Source organism: Nuphar pumila, chromosome 13 (assembly GCF_984573655.1).
Source record: "Nuphar pumila chromosome 13, dmNupPumi1.hap1.1, whole genome shotgun sequence".
In the NCBI taxonomy this organism is placed as follows: Eukaryota; Viridiplantae; Streptophyta; class Magnoliopsida; order Nymphaeales; family Nymphaeaceae; genus Nuphar; species Nuphar pumila.
Genome location: NC_143261.1, coordinates 15854423 through 15874323, shown reverse-complemented (window position 1 = coordinate 15874323; position 19901 = coordinate 15854423). Strand labels below are relative to the sequence as shown.

The window sequence follows — 19901 nt, the reverse complement described above, 5'->3', positions numbered from 1 at the left end:
ATTAAAAAAAAAATCTAAGGCTATGTTTGGGAGGAGTCGGGAAGTATGAATTCTCTTGATTGTTTCATTTCAAATGTAGTTTACAATCCTTATCCAAAATGAAGTGTTACATTGATACCAAATGTTTGACTAAACCTAATCCACTTGTAATCCTATAATAAAGACGTACGCGAAATGAGTTGAGGTAAATTATGGCTTAGTTTTGAGAGCATCATGCATTTTTTGAACCAGATCCAGGCCAATAAACATAATGAATCCAATTTTGACATAGTCCATAGTGAAATTGGGGCTCTCACAGGTTGGTTTAGATAATATGTTAGGACAAAAATATTTGATTTAGTCTGACCCAAAAAGTTCAAATAAGCATTTAGGTTAAATTGGATTACATGGACAGGTTTCAGATCCAATTTGGATCCAAAATTAGGTTATAAATGTTTATGGTTGAAAACTGTTTTTAAACTATGAACCTTAGTTTAGAACCAGTTCAATTATATGAAAGTTAAGATACGATTGCAAAGGACAAAGATGGGGTGACAGGGAAGAACCGGTTTGATAACCCACCCTCATCCTCACGAGGGTGGAGGAAGGTTGGGTTAGGCTTTTGAAACCCTCTTTTTTATAAAACCACCATGTGGGCCCTTAGGGAGTGTCGCCGGCCTGGGCCAGGGTTGTCGCTAGTCAAGGATGGCCAGTGGCAGCCTGTCATGGCTTGTGGGATCATCCTGTCAATTGACTGTGAAATCCACTGCACAATAATTCTCCTCATCTCAATAATCTGTCTTTCATGGCGTGGTCTCTAATATCTTGTGGCATCTCATCTATGCAGCTTAAGATACAGGTATGCGCTGTCTTCTTTTTTTTTTTTAGTTTAAATTATGGGTTTCATTTTCATATTTCCTGCATTCATATAGATCCTTGCAAAGTAGCATATGTACATCATCTCATGACATCCATGCACACACAACTGCATTTTCCCACCTCATCATACTATGGTAAGATTCGGTTGCATTTCTATGCTCCATACACCATCACCATTCTTTTATTATCATAATCCAGGAATATTGTGAAGATTTCAATTTATTAAGGCTTTATGATGTTTCCCTTGTCAGAATTTGCAACAATTTGTTGGATCAACCACAATATTCACTGAGATTAGTTCAATGATTCTTTAAATTGATGTAAATGTATGCATTCCCTTGATTAGCAACAAGCATGTTTTACAGGGTCCATTGTAGTTTACATTCAGGATTTGAGAGAGTCAAAAGGGGATATTGTCGGTATTGTGTGCATGTGATAAGTTTCTTTTATCATCATTTTTTTTTAAATACTTACATACGTTCATTGTATATTTACGATTTGTCAGCAGCCACCAACTTCTTGGCAACATTACCTCTTGCAACATTTAATCTCACTACCAGCACAACAACTCCACCTGCACATCTTATGCATTGTCTGTATCTCCTTACACAGCCACCCTCTCTGCACCCTCACCATACTATATTTCTGCACTATTACTTGTGCAAAACACCAATCCTCCTTTCATTTTCTGCATATCCATGACTCCTGTACATTCTTATTTGTTGCATTTGTCATGTTTCATATTTCATAGGAATCTGCATCTGTCTCACTTGCACATTAACCACTTCCATTTTTACCTGCTACAACATCACAGCACAGCCCCCAGTTGCATCGATGGCTTCACCAGCCATAGCAACACGTTAATTCAACTATGCATCACTGTGCACATAATTCCTTCACTGCTGTACCACCCTCACATTTCCCTTTTCTCCTATGGTAGTCCAGTAATAATTACCATAGCTGCTGTGTTTTCATAGTGGTTCACAATGAACCTCTATGTCTTCTTTTCCTCTATGGCAGTTCAATAATGAACTACCATAGCTACTGTGCTTTCACAGTGGTTCACAATGAACCACTCTGTTTTCTTTTCCTTTATGAAAGTTCAACAATGAACTACCATAAGCGGTTGTGTTTTTGCATTGGTTCACAATGAACCACCGCGTTCTCTTTTTCTTCTATGGTAGTTCAACAATGAACCACTATAACTGCTGGACCATTGTGTCCCCTTTCCCCTATGGTCATAGGATTTAGGCAGGCCATTGACTCATGACCTATCTAAACAGGGTTGGATGTGTATGTGAGAAAGAGAGAGAGAGAGTTTAGAAATTCCTCCTGGATCCAACCGAAGGGCATCAAAGTCCCTTCAAAATGAGGGTACTTAAATACCTCCTAGTTTTGAAGAGTCTGGATCAGGTGCAATCACATGGCACAAAATTTGTATTGCCCATCAGGCCTCGGACCCCACAACTAACAGGCTGTGTCCCCAAGATGGAGGGTGTCCAAGTGCTTAATGCATAAATATTTGTGCAATCATATTGCACATGATCTTTTCACCATTTTGATACGGATGGGGTGGGCGCAACATGATTGCACAAAAAATTGTACATTAAGTACCCATCACCCTCCATCAGGTCTTGGGTCCCACACCTGACAGGCCCTGTTCTCAAGATGGAGGGTGATCAGGTGATTAGATTAACACACAAATATTTGTTTCATCGTATTGAGGAGTTGAAAGAAGGGAAAGATGCAGACTTAGAGCCTCATGAATCCCAGCTTACATTCACAGCTCCCAGCACTACCTTCTCCCAAACTATCTTCAAATGCGTTCAGATTTCTTGGATGGCCATATCTGCCCCTCCCCCCAGACGCCCTTCCACTTTTGCCCACAACATCCTCCCAAACATGAAAGCAGATCAGGTCATGCTGAACATAAGCGTTTTTGCTCATGCCGACATCGTGGCCGTCTGTTGGCATTTTGGACGAATGCCACATGGATTTGTTGACTTTTGAGCTTTTTAAAATGCAAACCCGATGGCCACGATGTCGGCATGAGCAAAAACGCTCATGTTCAGCATGACCTGATCTGCTTTCCCCAAACACAGCTTAAGAGAACTCCACTAACACATAGGTGTGTTCGTATCAAAGGTGGGCCACATTGGCATAAAGCAGAATGGTCATGGCCCCATCCGAGGTTTGCCTTGCCGGGGGCGGGTTCATTAAGTGGCCCTGTTACTGGCGAGCGTTCCTCTTCAAAAAAAATGAGAGAGCCCCAAAAGGGTTGGTTACACATGATGCCTGAATCCATGTTTGGGAGCATAGCATCAGCTGGGATTGAACCAAGTTTCCAATTAATGCCATTTGTTTCTAAGAGGGACGGATTGGATTTGACCCTGATCTGAACGAAGATTCAATAAAAAATACTGATTCGAATCCGACTCCAAATCCAATTAGTACAAACATGTAAATCCAAACGTGCATTCAAAATCTTTTTTGAGGTCCATATACAAGAAAAATGTGTCGGTTCGGATCAGATATTCGACGATATACGATCCATTTCGCGTCGCCCGTTCTGCGTAAACTACTAAACTTGGCAACACTTAAACGCACAAAAGAGAGGGAGGGAGAATCTCTTCCTTTCGTCTTCTCTACGCACCAAAGGCAAAATAGTCATTTCCTCAAGGACTCTCTCTCTCTCTCTGAGATCGATCATCATGGCGACGATCGGTAACAACAATGTTAACGCTAAGCTTGTAATTCCCCAATTTCCCATCTTTCAATTTTTATTGTTACCCTTTCTTCTTCTTTGTTCCTCGATTCTTGTCTGTCTTTTCTTTGTTTGATCATTTGAATTGATTTCTTATGGGATGAATTTCGAAATGCTAGGTTCTTCTTGGGGATATGGGAGCGGGGAAATCGAGTCTCGTTCTCAGATTCGTGAAGGGCCAATTCCTCGAGTTCCAGGTGAGGAATTCCGACTCACATTCTTCTTCTTTCTTTATTTTTTGTTTTTTTGATTGGTTGGTTGGTTTGGTTGAGTTTGTGAATTTGATGGGGATGGTGTTTTATTTGGTGGGTATCCGGAATTTTTGGTTCAGGAATCGACGATAGGGGCGGCCTTCTTCGCGCAGACGTTGGCGGTGAACGAGAGAACGGTTAAATTCGAGATTTGGGACACGGCGGGTCAAGAGAGGTACCACAGTCTGGCTCCCATGTATTATAGGGGAGCTGCGGCCGCCATTATTGTCTATGACATTACGAATCCGGTATATGTCTCAATCTTTTTTCTTCTTTTTGTTCTTTTCCCTTTTTTTCTTGATATATTTTTGGAATTAGGCTGAATTTTGAAGACCCATTTGTTGATATTTGCTTTAGATGTTGTTTGGTATATGGGTCTTTGGTTATCTAAGTGGAAGCATTACCCATCATCTTCACATCCAATCAACTCTTTTGATCCATTTATTTTACTTAGTTTTGGTTATTGAAAAATGTAGATACATTTGCATTTTGGAATAAGTAGTGCCAGTCTTTCCTATACATAGATAATTGTTGAATGATCTATTTGTCTTTTATTTTTTTTTTAAATATTTATGTATATTTTTAATGTGTATAACAGTTGCCTGAGTGGCGCACATCTCTCTCTCTCTCTCTCTTCCTGGTTCAAAGTTATTAATTTCTAACTCAGTTCTTATTTTACGGTGAGAAACAGACTGGTAAATGAGGCGAATGTGCGTAGCTTGCCTTGTTCAAGCTCGTCCTTTTTGGCTCAATACAAGCTCTAGCTCTAGCTGAAAAATAAATAAATAAAGTGGGACGAGGAGAAGAGTTCAACTCACTTTTAAACTATGTCACATCTGTGCGGGTGCGGGGATTCGGCACTTCCAAAAAACCTGGGTGCGGGGTGCGGCAGCGGCAAAAATGTAATATATATAAATATATATATATATATATATATATATATATATATATATATATATATATATATATATATATATATATATATATATATATATATATATATATATATAAGGGGGTCCGGGGGTTCCCTCGGCGCGGGTCCCGCTGCGCGGTCAGCCGGCGGGGGTCCAGGAGGGGGCGCCCCCGGCGGGGGGTTATAGGGGGGAGCGCCCCCCCCCCCCCACCACCAAGATTTTTTTTTTAAATTCTGCAGCCTATTTCATAGGGCAAATTTATTATTTTATTAAAAATCCAATAAAAATGGACCGAAATGACCCTGGATGCGGTCAACACACCCAGGGTCGGGTTGACCGCACCCGCACTCGCATCGAGTCACGTCGACGCGGGTGCGGCACCCTGCTAGCCGAATCCCTGTGACATAGCTTTGAAATCAATTTTTTCAAAGCCTGATGAAGTGAAGAAACCAACCCCAACCTCTTGTACCTAAGTCATACGTAGTAACCAATCTGTTGAGACATTGTTATATGATGCATATTGTCAAAAAACATATATTTTATCTTCAGGAACCTTCCTAAGCTGAGCCAATCCAGAAGCTCTTTGTTCAAGCTCGTCTCGTAGAACATGATGAGTACATATTGATCTGGGTATGAGCTTATTCAAGAAAGCTCGTTACCAAGATGAACCAAGCAGAGTTATGCGCAACTTGGTTCATTTTCTATTGAGAATTGAGAAATGATAGTTAATCTTCTGGTTAGTCGCAAAGGTCACGCCCCTCATAAGAGAATTGTTTCTTTTAGGGGTTTTTTCGGGAGCTTCCACGTTGGGTCGCTGATCGGGGCTGACAGCAGGTTTCGTCTCCATGGCAACGCTCTTTCTGCGCCTTTCGCCCAAGATCTCAGTTGCGTCACGCTAGACCGGGAGATTAGTGGTGTGCATCATGTTTCTCTCTGAATTTTTAGAAACGCTTTGATTGCCATAGGTGTGGTTCCTCTTTCTTTGCTCGTCGTCATCATTTTTGGAAGCGAAGGCGAACACATGTTCCTCACCACTATTCAACCGGGAAGCCTCTTGACTCCCGCGATTCTTCTGTGTTGGGGAGCCACTTTGTCCGTCAGAGTTATAAGCGGCCTCCGCGGCGTACTTCTTTTTCGCCTTGGGTGCAGATTGGAGATCTTCAGGAGCCGAAGATTTCTTTTCAGGCTATCAAGATTGGGACTATCTGGGTCCCGGTTCCGCTATCACATGCTTTGCCCAGGCAGTTCACCGGAAAATCCTTTTCGACTACGGTTACGGTTATATCGTTACCCTATCTGGCGTACGTTGCCAAACTCAGAACGTTTGTTTGACATCTTGTATCTCGCTTTAAACAGTCGTCGAACGTGCTGCTTGGGGGGGGGGGGGGGCGAGAAATCTGCCGCATCCTACTGGTGATAAGTCCATCATTATTCTCCATGCTAATGCCCATCATGGTTTCTCTGTCAGTGACTCTGTGCTTTACATGACTAGTGCCCCTTATCGAGGTGCATTGGCGGCTCGGTTGGACAGTCATGCAAAACGTGGGAAAAAGTCAATTTTGCCCTCGTCCTTCATTATTTTTTTAATCAAGTGTTTTGATTATATGGCGGTTCACATTATGGCGTTTAATGCTCGTTCCACTGAGGCTCACAAATGCATGATTATGGGCCTATCGGTTCCTTTTCCTTTCTCGTCGGCCGTCACTGAGGCCACTACTACTGCCCCTGTCATCACTGATTCCGTGTGTAGTTCTTGGGGGTGTGTGACTCTCCCTTCCGCTCCACCCCTTCTTCGACAGTGCCCCACTCTGTCGCCTTTGGGTGTTGAGGTTGAAGAGGCAGCCCGGATGCTTAATATCTCTCTCTCCTCATCGTAGCTGCTTCATATAACTATCAATATGGTATCTACCATTTCGGTAGTCTCTACTATCCTAGGTGGCTCCCTAGGTCCTTCAACTGGTGTTGTCTCCGGTCTGAGGGGTGATTCTTCTGGTTCTTCGAGGGATATTGAGCGTGCGGGAGTTGTTCGGCACCAGCACGTTAGCAGTGGTAGTAGAAGCAGGAGGAGCAACCCACTCAATGTTACGGTTTTCGATGGCAGGTCTCCACGAAGGTCGGCGAGGCCACACACTCCCCGGATTTTTCCTGATTGTGTGTCATGAAGTCTCTTTGTTGGAATATCAGGAGCTTGAATTGCCCCGCTAAGCGTATGTTTCTGGCTAATTGGGTTAGACAGAAAAAGACTGACCGGATTGCTATTTGTGAAACTAAGATGGACGACGTTTCTCGTTCTGTTGCCTCTGGTATTTGGAGGGGTGCTGACTATTTTTTTAAGTCTGCGATCAGCCATGCCGGTGGTTTCCTTATTTTGGGGAAGCAGTCTTTAAATATTTTTCAGCTGAACATGAGTCTTTTTTCATTGTCTCTTGCCTTCACTTTGCAAGACAGTGGCAGGAGAGTCGTGGTCACTGTTGTGTATGACCTTAATCACGCCGTCATGAGGCCTGCTTTCTGGAATGACTTAAATAGGGTCGTCGTCTCAAACAGAGAGTACCATTTTCTTATGGGGGACTTTAATTGCCTTTTGTCTATTCAAGATTCTAATAACCTCGTTCTTCCCAATCCATCTATGCAAGGTTTTCAAGATTTTGTTCATCAACATCACCTTTACCCAATTCCTTTTATCGGAGAGCGTTTCTCTTGGTCGAATAGGCGGATTCACCCATGCTGCAAAGTTCTTGACAGGGTTTTTGTCATTCCAAATCTGTTGGATCTCATTCCCGATGTCAAGTGTGTATTGCTAGCTCCTTCTATCTCGGACTATGGTCAGTTAATCACTCTTTGGGGGGATGGTTTTAAATCCGCCAGGAGTTTTGTGTTTGAACAATGGTGGCTCTAGGAGCCAGACTTTCACATGATTATTTTGGACTCTTGGAACAAGCCCTCCAATGAGCGGTGGACGACTATCTGGTGTCATGAGAAGCTGTCTCGTCTCATTAAGGATATCAAAGCGTGGCTCCATAATCGAGATGTGGTTAAATTTTAGCAAATGGCTGCTTGGGAGCAAGAGATTTCAGCGTTGTATCAAACTATGTCTTCCTCGGAGTCTCTATCTGATTTGCACCTGCAGAGTTTGCAAGCCAGATCTATTGAGTTATCAACGCTTTTGAAGAGCTGGAGGGTTAAGGAGGAAATTAGATGGAAGCAGTGGGCAAGGGTGAAATGACTTGCGGCTGGAGACAGTAATACTAAATTTTTTCACTCATATGCTTTTCATCGTCATAGGAGGAATGTTGTTTCATCAATCACCATTGGGAGTGTTTCATACTTTAATCAACATGTTATTTTAGTTGTCACTCAGTATTTTAAAGATTTATACTCTGTTTCACTTACTGCAAAGGGTGTCATTGATCCTGTTTCTGTTGGTTCGATTCAGCAAGATCAAGTCAGAATTATGCAAATGAAGTTCTCTGAAGATGAGATTTTTAGGGCCATCAAAGGTTTGTCGGGGTGGAAAGCTCCAGGTTCTGATGGGTTTCATGTGGATTTCTTTAGAATTTTTTGGTCTTGTGTGAAGCCTGATGTTATTAACATGTTTGATGAGTTCTATCGCAACTCTAGATTGCCTATTCAAACCCACTTGACAATTATTTCTTTAATTCTGAAAGATGCTGCTGCCACTGATATCTCTAGGTTTCGCCCGATTTCTGTTATGAGTGTCCTTTATCGGATGATCACCAAGGTGTTGGCTAATAGGTTGAAGGTCGTGGCTCACAAAATATTTTTGAACTCTCAGTTCGCTTTTATCTATAATAAGAGGATTCACCATTCATTCATCTTGGCCTCTAAAGTCATTCACTCCTTACATCTTAGTGGTCAGCCTTATTTTTCTCTTAAATTAGATTTTCATAAAGCCTTTGATTCTATACATTGACCCTTCTTATTTCAAATGTTATCCAATTTTGGCATTGGTCGTCATTTTTCTGGGTGGGTGAGAGAATTGGTCTCTAATGCCCAGACCATGATTAAGATTAACGACAATAGAGGTGGCCGGATCAAGTTGGGGCGTGGATTAAGGCAAGGCTGCCCTCTCTCGCCTTTGTTGTTCAATGCCATTGCATAGGGTCTCGTGGTGTTGCTCAAACGTGCTGCAGAGAAGCGCCTGATAGATCCTTTAGATGTTCCAGATTTCTTGGACCATATTCTTATTTATGCTGATGATATGATTATTTTTGGGCGAGCAAACGTGCAGCAGATGCTTAGATTCAAGCTTATTCTTCAGTTCTTTCTTTCTCTTTCTGGGCTTTCCCTAAATGATAGCAAATGCTCTCTTACTATGTTCAATGTTGAGTCTTCTATGCTTGCAGCAGGTCAACGGATTTTTAATTATGCAATCTTTGAGTTGCCAATGACGTATTTGGGCTTGCCGTTACAAGTAAAGCGCCTCTCTTCCGCTGCTTGGGCTCCAACTATTTAAAAAGTGAAAAACAAGCTTTTTTCGTGGCAGACGTCTTATCTCTCCATCGATGGTCATCTGACTTTAATCAGACATGTTCTTTCTTTTATTCCTGAATTCTTCATGTCAATGTTCGTGATGTCTGTGGGTGTGGAGAAGCATATTTGTCGTTTATTGGCGGATTTTCTTTGGTCTGGGTGTCAACTTCAGAGTAAGCATCATTTGGTCGGTTGGCGAACGATGGTGTTACCTAGGCGTATGGCTGACTTAGGTGTTTTTGCTTCAAGACAGAGGAGTATTGCTCTTGTGGCCAAGCAATGTTGGATGGCCCATCAACCAGGTTCTCCATGTGCTTGTTTGCTTCATACTAAATATGGTGCTCCTGATTTATCTCATTTTCGTCAGGGAACCCGGGGGTTGGCGATCTCGCACTTGCGAAGCATGTGGCTGAGAGCCTTATCGTTCTTTAGAGATCAAATTGAGGATGTGAGAAATTATGACCAGTGGTTGCAATGGGCGATTGCGCCAAATGGTGCGTTCCACACCCACAAAGTATATAGATTGTTGCTCCCCCCGGGGGCAGATTGGTTCCAGGAGTGTGTGTTATGGGCTAAGAGCCCTTCCCCATGATCTCGGGTCTTGGCTTGGTTAATTTTGCATGATAGGGTTCAGACTTACAGTTATTTAAAGAAGTTCGGCTTTCAGTTTCCTAGCTGGTGTGTGCTTTGTCAAGCTGCTGAAGAAACTACTTTTCATTTATTCTGGTCCTACCCAATCTTTGTGGCCCAATTTGATAGGACGTGGAGATCTCCGGACGTAATTGTCAAAGAGGAATCTTTTGCTCTTGATCTGCTCCTGGGCCCTATTGGAATTAGACGATGCAAGCGGTGGAGACTGATCTGAAAGACGTGGTTGCTTACTACTTGGTGGTTTGTTTGGATGGCACGCAATAATGCTACTTTCTGTCAAATTCCGGTCGTCCTTAATAATCTTGTCCATAAAATCCTGGTTGATGTATATGCGATTCTACGTATGCATCTTAGAGACCTCTCCTTCCCTCTGAACAATGTTCATTCATCGGTGGTTTCTTCTAATCCAGTAGATCCTGGTTGAGCTTGGCTTTGTTGTCTGTTGCTATCTGTCTGTAGTTTTTTTCTTTAGCTCTTTATTTTTCTATATTTTAATTTTGTTTTCTATATTGTTCGGTACATGGGTTCAACATTTTGTTGATCTTCATGTGTGGTAATGTTGATCTTCTCTCTCTCTCTCTCTCTCTCTCTTCCTGGTTCAAAGTTATTAATTTCTAACTCAGTTCTTATTTTACTGTGAGAAACAGACTGGTAAATGAGCCGAATGTGCATAGCTTGCCTTGTTCAAGCTCATCCTGTTTTGGCTCAATACAAGCTCTAGCTCTAGCTCTAGCTGAAAAATAAATAAATAAAGTGGGACGAGGAGAAGAGTTCAACTCACTTTTAAATCAATTTTTTCAAAGCCTGATGAAGTGAAGAAACCAACCCCAACCTCTTGTACCTAAGTCATACGTAGTAACCAATCTGTTTAGACATTGTTATATGATGCATATTGTCAAAAAACATATATATTATCTTCAGGAACCAGCCTAAGCTGAGCCAATCCAAAAGCTCTTTGTTCAAGCTCGTCTCGTAGAACATGATGAGTTCATATTGATCTGGGTATGAGCTTATTCAAGAAAGCTCGTTACCAAGATGAACCAAGCAGAGTTATGTGCAGCTTGGTTCATTTGCTATTGAGAATTGAGAAATGATAGTTAATCTTCTGGTTAGCCGCAAAGGTCACGTCCCTCATAAGAGAATTGTTTCTTTTAGGGGATGTTTGGAAGCAAGAAAAACTATCATAGGAAAAGAAAATTTTGCCTATGAAAAGTTTTGATATGATAACTTTTCCAGAAGAAAAATTTTCACTTGCTTGTGTAGCATGAGAAAAATGGGCTGGAAAAGTATGAGAATATTTGTTTCTTGTTTGTTTGTGCATGAATTTTTTTTCCTCCTATATCAAGTGCTAACAAATGATAGTTCTTCTTCTAAAATATTGCTAACAAAACAAAATACGAACTAATAAAATTTTGATGGCTGCATGCAATACTGAAACTTTGACTTTTGGTACGTGTTGTGCGTTCAGTGACCGCAGAGTAGAGTAGGTTTGGTCCTACGTCTAAATCCACATGCCGGATTGCAGTCAGAGCCTAAACTATAAACCCAATGGAGCATCGTCTGACCCTACCTGTTTATTGGTTGTGCTTAAAGGGCCCAGCTCAACTGACTTAGAACCTAGCCCAATAATAGTTGGGTCGAGCTCTCTGTGGGCCTGGGTCCAAGTTCACTTCTTTTGCACACATACCATTTATAGTCTTCTCCACCCTTTGTCGTAGGACATGCATATATTTGCCACCCAAAAGAGAAGCATCACAAACAATTCCATCACCCATCATCCAAAAATGCACCCCACCAAACAAGTGGAAGAAAAATGGCAAAAAAAAATTCCAATTCATCCCATAACACATACGTAGACAAAGCATTAAAATCATGGAGTCATACAAACTTGTACAACTATAAAAATTTAACATCCATAGTCTTAGAATTACAATCATAGTTTCTCATAAGTGTTTTTTTTATAAATCAAGTAAATGTAAGACGGCAGTATTCTCTCCAAAGCATGTTTGCAATTTGTAAATGAAGAACTTTATTGCTTCCTCGCTCGACACTTCAAGAGATGATTTTAGTTTCTTTATCGGGACGACGACTTAAGTTTCCGTTACTTGTGACATCATCTGATTCAAACTGGTCAGCATTTGAGTTTTGTTCAATAATAAAATTATGAAGCACGCATGCTGCAAGCACAATATTTACTTGTGTCTCATACTTGTATCGTTGAGGCGTTTTAAGCATAGAATTAAGCTTTCAATAAACCAAATGTGCGCTCAACAACATTCCTCAATGATGCATGACAATAATTGAATATTTCTTCCTTCTTTTTGGGTGGATGAGTTCCAAGACTTGTGTATTCTTGCAAATGGTATATGGTGCTAGAAACAACAAATAGAAAATGTGTGCTTAAAATATTAAAAGAATGAGTTTTCGCCAAAAATATCATGATATTATCACAATATTATCTTAGATAATATCACAATATTTTAAGTATTGGTGATATTTTGAAAATATCATGATAAATTACAGATAATATCAGTTGTCTTGATATCGCTGATTTTATCGCGATATTTTCAAAATATCGGCTATATACATGACACTGGTATCAATCTATGCAGATTGATTGTTACTAGTCCTTTTTTTTAATTAGGCTTAAGTTTGGAAGGGAAAAACTGGGCATTTGGTTGGTTAGGTTTTTCATCAATCTTGGCCATTAATTAAACTATTTCTTGATCTTTGTGTTAGTTTTTTAGTCTTTTTGTTTTGAACTTTTTTTTTCTGGGTGGTGACATTTTGCTGAATTGTCAATTTTTTTCCAACTTTCATAGTGCGTTTGTCAAAATTGACATACCCAGTGTTGTTAAAAACGCGCCTCAAGGCGCAAAAAGCGCGCCTCGCCTCGAGGCGAGGGCCTTTTCGCCTTGAGGCGCACTTAAAAAGCGCAAAAGCGTACGCCTCATGCGCCTTGAGGCGAGGCGCGCCTCAAAGTGAGGCGCGCATTAAGAAATCGGATGGCCCGGACCCGAGTTCGACCCGGATCCGTGCCCGTATTCTCGAAAGATCGAGAACCTGTGTCTTTAAAAAAGACACAGGCGCTTCAGGACGAGGGAAAACCCTCGCCCTTTCTCTCTCCACTCCGTCCCCTCTCGTCCCCCGCCACTGCTATCGCTGGCCACCACTCATCGCCGGCCACCCGCTGACTAAGGCGAAGAGTTGTTACCTTGATTTCCAGGATGGTATAAGCCTGGTAACATAGAGAAGCCAGCTGAGCCAAAGTCTCTGTTTCCTCCAACGTGGCTCGAACGAGGAACATCGAGAACGACTCCGCGTCGTGCTCGTCATCGGCTGGTCCGCCCTCCAACTCCGCATCCGAACCCACGCAACAACATCCATCATGACAGGAATCTCCTCCATCGTGCGCCTCCGCATTTTCTTCAACAGCAGACCTCAGCGATCTCAGCGAGGTGGAACCCTAGCGATCTGAGCGGGGTGGACGAGCTTTTCAAGTGGGTCTCGCTCGGCGAAGGCGATGATGCCTAGTTGTTGGTAGCCAGCGAGGAGTGTATCTGGGGATCGGAGATGGATCTTCGCATCTTGCAATGGTCTGTCATGCCTTTGCCCCCAATGACGGGGTTAGGGATGGTGACCGCCATTGCTGGGGTATGGGGGGAGGGCAATCGGAGATCCCCAAGAAGACACCACAAGGATCAATGGTCGATATGGCCTCCCCTCCTTTACCGTTCACTTTAATTTGTTTTTCCCCTTCATCCTGCAGAGGAAAGAAAAGGAAGGGAGCAGAGGACCAAGTTTGGTTAAACAATAAACACAATGAGAGCTACTGTTTTTTCTTTTAATGTGTGTGTGTATTGTGGATCCGATTGTAGTTTGACCAATGGGCCTGGCTTTGCTGGAAACTGCTGAGGTCGTTCAGGGTATACAACAACAACAACAACAACTACGCCTTCATCCCAAAACAATTGGGGTCAGCGATATGAACCAAAAAAGAAATTCATTTCGGGTCTTCCACATGAATCCTTTTCCTCCAATCATTTCTATCCAATGCCATGTCCTCGGTGAGGTTCAAAGCATTCATATCCTTTCCTATCATCTCCATCCAAGTCTTCCTAGGCCTACCCCGACCTCTTTTAACTAATATATTTTCCCATTTCTCCAACCTTCTAACTGGAGCATCATTAGGCCTTCGCCGAATATGTCCAAACCACCGTAAACGATTCTCTCGCATCTTATTTTCAATGGGTGCAACACCTACCTTCTTACGTATCTCCTCGTTCTGAATCTTATCTTTTATTGTATTTCCACACATCCATCTAAGCATCCGCATCTCAGCTACACTCATTTTTTGAATATGATATCTTTTGGCAGCCCAACATTCCGTACCATATAGTAAAGCAGGTCTAATAGTCGTCCTATAAAACTTTCCCTTCAACCGCAATGGCATTCTACGATCGCACAGCACTCCAGTTGCACTTTTCCATTTCATCCACCCAACCTTTATCCTATGATTTACATCTCCATCAATTTCTCCATACTTTTGAATGATGGATCCCAAATATTTGAAATAATCATTCACCGGTATTTCTTGCTCACCAAGCTTCACTACACTCCCATCACTACTTCGTTGCTTACTAAACCGACATTCCATATATTCAGTTTTACTCTTACTCAACTTAAAACCTCTAGCTTCCAATGTCTGTCTCCATAATTCTAACTTAGCATTAACCCCAGCTCTAGACTCATCAATCAAAACAATATCATCAGCAAACAACATACACCACGGTACATTTTCTTGAATTGATCTCGTAAGCTCATCCATCACTATCGCAAATAGGAAAGGGCTTAAAGCAGATCCTTGATGTAACCCAACCGTTATCGGAAAATTGGTTGTCACCCCTCCACAAGTGCGGACATTGGTTACTACTCCTTCATACATATCTTTAATTATACTAATGTACTTGAGAGAAACACCTTTCTTCATCATTGTCCACCAGAGAACGTCCCTAGGTACTCTATCGTATGCCTTCTCTAAATCAATAAAAACCATATGCAAATCTTTGTTCCTCTCCCTATATCTTTCAATAAGTTGTCTAAGAAGATGTATAGCTTCCATAGTTGATCTTCTAGGCATAAAACCGAATTGATTCTCCGATATCATGGCAACCTTCCTCAACCTAGACTCAATCACCCTCTCCCAAAGTTTCATAGTATGACTCATGAGTTTTATACCACGATAGTTTGTGCAATCTTGTATATCACCCTTATTCTTATATAAAGGCACCAAAGTACTCTTCCTCCACTCATTAGGCATCTTATTTGTTCGCCAAATCAAGTTAAAAAGATTTGTCAACCATTCTAAACCTTTCTCTCCCAAGCATTTCCAAGCCTCGATAGGTATACCATCTGGGCCAACTGCCCTGCTTGATTTCATTTTCTTCAAAGCCTCTGCAATTTCTTTCTTTTGAATCTTGCGCATAAAGTCACGATTTATCTCATGAAAAGGAATGTAGAAGTCTCCAAGATCTTGAGCATGACTATCATTAAATAGCTTATCAAAATAATCTTTCCATCTCTCCTTAATCTCCTCATCTTTGACTAAAACCCTTTGCGTTTCATCTTTGATACATCTAACCATACCCAAATCCTTCGATTTTCTATCTCTCATCTTTGCAAGCCTATAAATATCCTTCTCGCCTTCTTTGGTATCCAACTTGTCATAAACCTCCTTGTATACCTTAGCCCTCGCGTTTCGAACAACTTTTTTAGCTTCCTTCTTTGCTATCATATACTTCTCCAAATTCTCATTATCACGACTCTTACTTAGATTTCTATAACACTCTCTTTTAACCTTAATAGCTAATTTGACATCCTCGTTCCACCATGATGTATCCTTACCTAGTGGTGCACCGCCTTTAGACTCACCCAATACCTCCTTAGCCACTTTTCTCATGCCACCTGCTATCTTATTCCACATTGATTCTGAATCTTCCTCGAGACACCAATCAGCTTCCTTAACTACCTGCTCTACAAACATTCCTTGTTTAGCTCCTTTCAGTGCCCACCACTTAATTCTAGGATCTATCCTATGTCTATCCCTTTTGCGGCATTGTCTAATTCTAAGATCTAAAATTAAGACTCTATGTTGTGTAGCTACACTTTCTCCTGGTATAACCTTACAATCGATGCAACAACCCCTATCTCTCTTTCTAATTAGGAAAAAATCTATCTGACTCGTATTAACCTGACTTTTAAATGTTACTAGGTGAGACTCCCTCTTTCTAAACCAAGTGTTTGCTAAGATCATATCATAGGACAAACCAAAATCTAAAATCCTTTCTCCACTTTCGTTTCTTTCTCCTATACCATAGCCTCCATGGATACTCTCAAATCCATCCCTACTAATGCTTACATGTCCATTAAGGTCACCGCCGATGAAAAGCTTTTCTCCATAAGATATCCCTTGTACTACTCCATCTAAATCTTCCCAAAATTGATGCTTAATGGAATCATCTAAACCTACTTGAGGTGCATAAACACTAATAATATTAATAATATCCGTACCTAATACTAATTTAATAAGTAAAATTCTATCACCCTTCCTACGGACCTCAACTACATTATCTATAAACTGACGACTCATAACAATCCCTACTCCATTCCTATTCTTATTTATTCCTGTATACCAAATCTTATATCCCCAAGGTTCTATCACTTTAGCTTTCTCACCTACCCATTTGGTCTCTTGAAGACATAAAATATCAATCTTTCTCCTACACATAACATCTACTAACTCTACCAACTTACCAGTTAAAGACCCTATGTTCCAAGTGGCTAACCTAATTTTATGGTCTTGGACTAACTTCTTTACCCCCACCCGTCCAACAAAGTGAGGGAACCCTTGCCTATTTGACACCACACCCGGGCGCCGGTGTGACGCGTCGCTTCTGGGCGACGACCTAGCAACCCTTGCCCATTTATCACTGCCTCCGGGCCTAGAGAGGACAGCGCGTCGCTCAGTAGGGAACGCCCCAACGAAATTCTCATATTGGTTCATTTTCATAGGGTATGACAAAGTTTTTATGCTGGCTGTCACAGGCCTACCGCAACCCTCCTCCTTTATCCGGGCTTGGGACCGGCAATGTATAACTAAACAGTTATACATTGAGGTCGTTCAGGGTATAAGAGACAAAATCCATAGAGGTTCGCTCGGACTTCGCCTCTTTGAAGAACATCGTTTTTTTTGCTGGATTGGTTGGGAAGGTTGTTGCAGGAAATGTGGTTTATGAAAAAACAAAACAGCTTTGAAAATAACGCACGTCTGTTGCATGGGTATATGAAGTAAGGAGCGCTTTTAGGTGAGGCTAATTTTGTCATATTGGTCAGAGTTTCTGGATCCTGGAAAAACAAACAGCTTTTATAGTTTTTTTTAAGTTAATTTTTTTTTTGAGGCTTACGCTTTGCGCCTCGAGGCTTACGCCTCGCCTCAGATTTTGGTGGAGCGCCTCGCTACGCCTCAACGCTTTTAACAACACTGGACATACCTATATGCTCTACACATTTCGTAGCATGATTAATCTTTACGATAAGTTACATATGATGAGTATTTTGTTTTTTCTCATTGCTTGATTGATTGTGATTATTCATGCTTGTGTTAGTTATGTACTTGACACAAATATGGCTTGTTTTGGTTTTCACATGTAAATTTTTTTTCCTCATTTCATGCTTGATTATCGATTTTTTCCCCATTTTGTGGTTGTTCTGTGCCCCTTTTTTCCTTTTCCTATATACAGTCCTAAGATATTGTTTTAACAGGATTCATTTTCACGGGCAAAAAAGTGGGTACAGGAGCTGCAAAAACAAGGTTTGTACTGCCGATTTGCAGTTTCATTTTTTTTTTGTGCTGTATAGTTCTGGTCTTGCTTGACTGTTTTCAAAAGTAATGGTTGGTGTATTTCTGTCAGCTTTTCATGAAACTTGTTTTGGTAGGACTTTAAAGTTATCTTACAAGTTACATCTAGTAGATATAGTTATCTTTCCCTTGACTATCATTATTTTACTTTGAACTTACTGAATCTAATGATGCATTTTATATATTTGTTTGTTAAATACATTAATTCCAAGCTTGGACATAAATTTTACTTGGCTTTTCTCTAGGTAATCCTAACATGGTGATGGCTCTTGCTGGAAATAAAGCTGATTTGGATGAGAAAAGAAAAGTGATGCCGGAGGCAAGTATAACTTGTATTCTGCTATGAAATACTAGTTTTCTTTGATCCCTTAGTTTCTTTTTGTGTAGCTTCCTTTTGAAATTGTCAAGATCTTTTTAGGAAAATAAATTATTTTTAAGTTTTGAGAAATTATGAATGCCGATCACATACATGTGCATGTGCATACATGCATATGCACGTTCCCTTTAATGGATGTGACAGGCTCACCAAATTCTTTTGTCCCTTACAAATTTGTAATAGGCTATGTCACAGGGATTCGGCTAGCAGGGTGCCGCACCCGCGACGACGCGACTCGACGCAGGTGCGGGTGCGGCACTGGGTGCGGTCAACCCGACCAGGGCCATTTCGGCACACGAAAAGGCCCGCAGTTGCATCCACACGAAAACCCCTCTAAAACTTCAAAATCTTTTCGATTTGGGTGTATTACAACCCATTGCAACTTGAAACAGAATACACCCTCAACAATCATAATAAACCCTACCCTAAATCCTAAATTTTTGGTTTGGGGATTCACGGCAAACCCAAACCCCCAATTTTTCGAGTTGAGAGTTACCGCAAATCCAAAGTATGCTTGAAAACTCAGTAGTTGTGCGAAATCACAGTAAAACCTACCTTAACCGGCGAGGAGGCTGTTGTCGTGAGAGTGGAGGTCTATCGGTGCCGCTACTGTCGAGCTTGGGCCGAGAGGGAGAATGAAAAAATAGAGGAAGATGAGAGGCAGGGGGAAAAAGAGATAGAGGGAAATGTAGAGGGCATCGATTGCTCCTGCTGGCGTGCGCAAGAACGAGAGTGTGGGAGGCAGAGAGTGAAAGAGAAGGGGTTTGGGACCTCTATTTGAGGACGGTGGTCCCCGAAAAGGTAGGAGCGCCCCGACCTCCTGGTGGCTATGCTTCGGCCCCCTCCCCCTTTGCGATTTCACCTTGCGGGAACCACCCTCGTTTTATCGAGCAACCCGTATCGGGTTGCCTTAAATTATACTTTTTTTTCCTCGTAGGGTACGGGCCGAGTCCAAGACCCGGGATCCAGCAGCGAGGTGGATCCGCGGTTCTCTTGCGGTGTGGATCCGCATGTTGGATCCAACTGTGGATCCATACATTAAAATTATTTCTAGATTTTTAATATATGTTTATTATTACATTACTATTATTATTATTATTCCCTTTTCTAATATATATATATATTTATTTATTTATTTATTTTTACATTTTTGCCCCTACCGCACCCCCGCACCCCCGCACCCAGGTTTTTTGGAAGTGCCGAATCCCCGCACCCGCACCCATGTGACATAGGTAATAGGATGCTGGTCATTTATGTTAATTAAACCGCAAAGAAAAATTTAGAAAAAAGTTACAAAGAATACATATTGAAGATGCCTCATATTTAGAAACTACAACTAATAGAGGAGTGCATTATTCTTTTGCAAAATTTCTTAATTACTCTTGATGGTCATGATTAATGAATGAAACCAGTATGGTATTTCAAAGTTTGTTAGGAGAAACAACATTTAGGTGAACTTAATAATGTCCCCTGACAGCTGTGTAGGTTAACCTCATATGCTCATCAATACATGCATGCATACACGTGCACATTCGCACACACAAATACTTTCCTCAAATGATACTTCTGTTTTGGATAACACCGACAAGGGCATTTTTATAAGTTTTGCATAAGAGTTAAGTTCATGGAGCTTTTTTACAGGTAGTTAATACTAGGGAAACTTTAAGATCCACCT

At 41.4% G+C, this 19901-nt stretch overlaps 1 protein-coding gene across 2 annotated transcripts in view; it reads left to right on the top strand.

The window, feature by feature from the left end:
* The first annotated feature begins 3472 nt into the window (after positions 1 to 3472).
* The window catches only part of LOC149817905 (ras-related protein RHN1), a 29553-nt gene continuing 13124 nt past the window's right edge, over positions 3473 to 19901 (top strand). Inside the window, exons 1-5 of one of the 2 annotated variants that reach the window (XM_089984237.1) lie at positions 3473 to 3608; positions 3742 to 3819; positions 3954 to 4121; positions 17754 to 17802; positions 18096 to 18169. In XM_089984237.1, coding sequence (XP_089840363.1) covers positions 3570 to 3608; positions 3742 to 3819; positions 3954 to 4121; positions 17754 to 17802; positions 18096 to 18169 — 408 coding nt within the window. In that variant the 5' untranslated portion in view covers positions 3473 to 3569. The remainder of the gene's footprint in view (positions 3609 to 3741; positions 3820 to 3953; positions 4122 to 17753; positions 17803 to 18095; positions 18170 to 19901) is intronic. The other variant, XM_089984238.1, reaches the window with a different exon arrangement.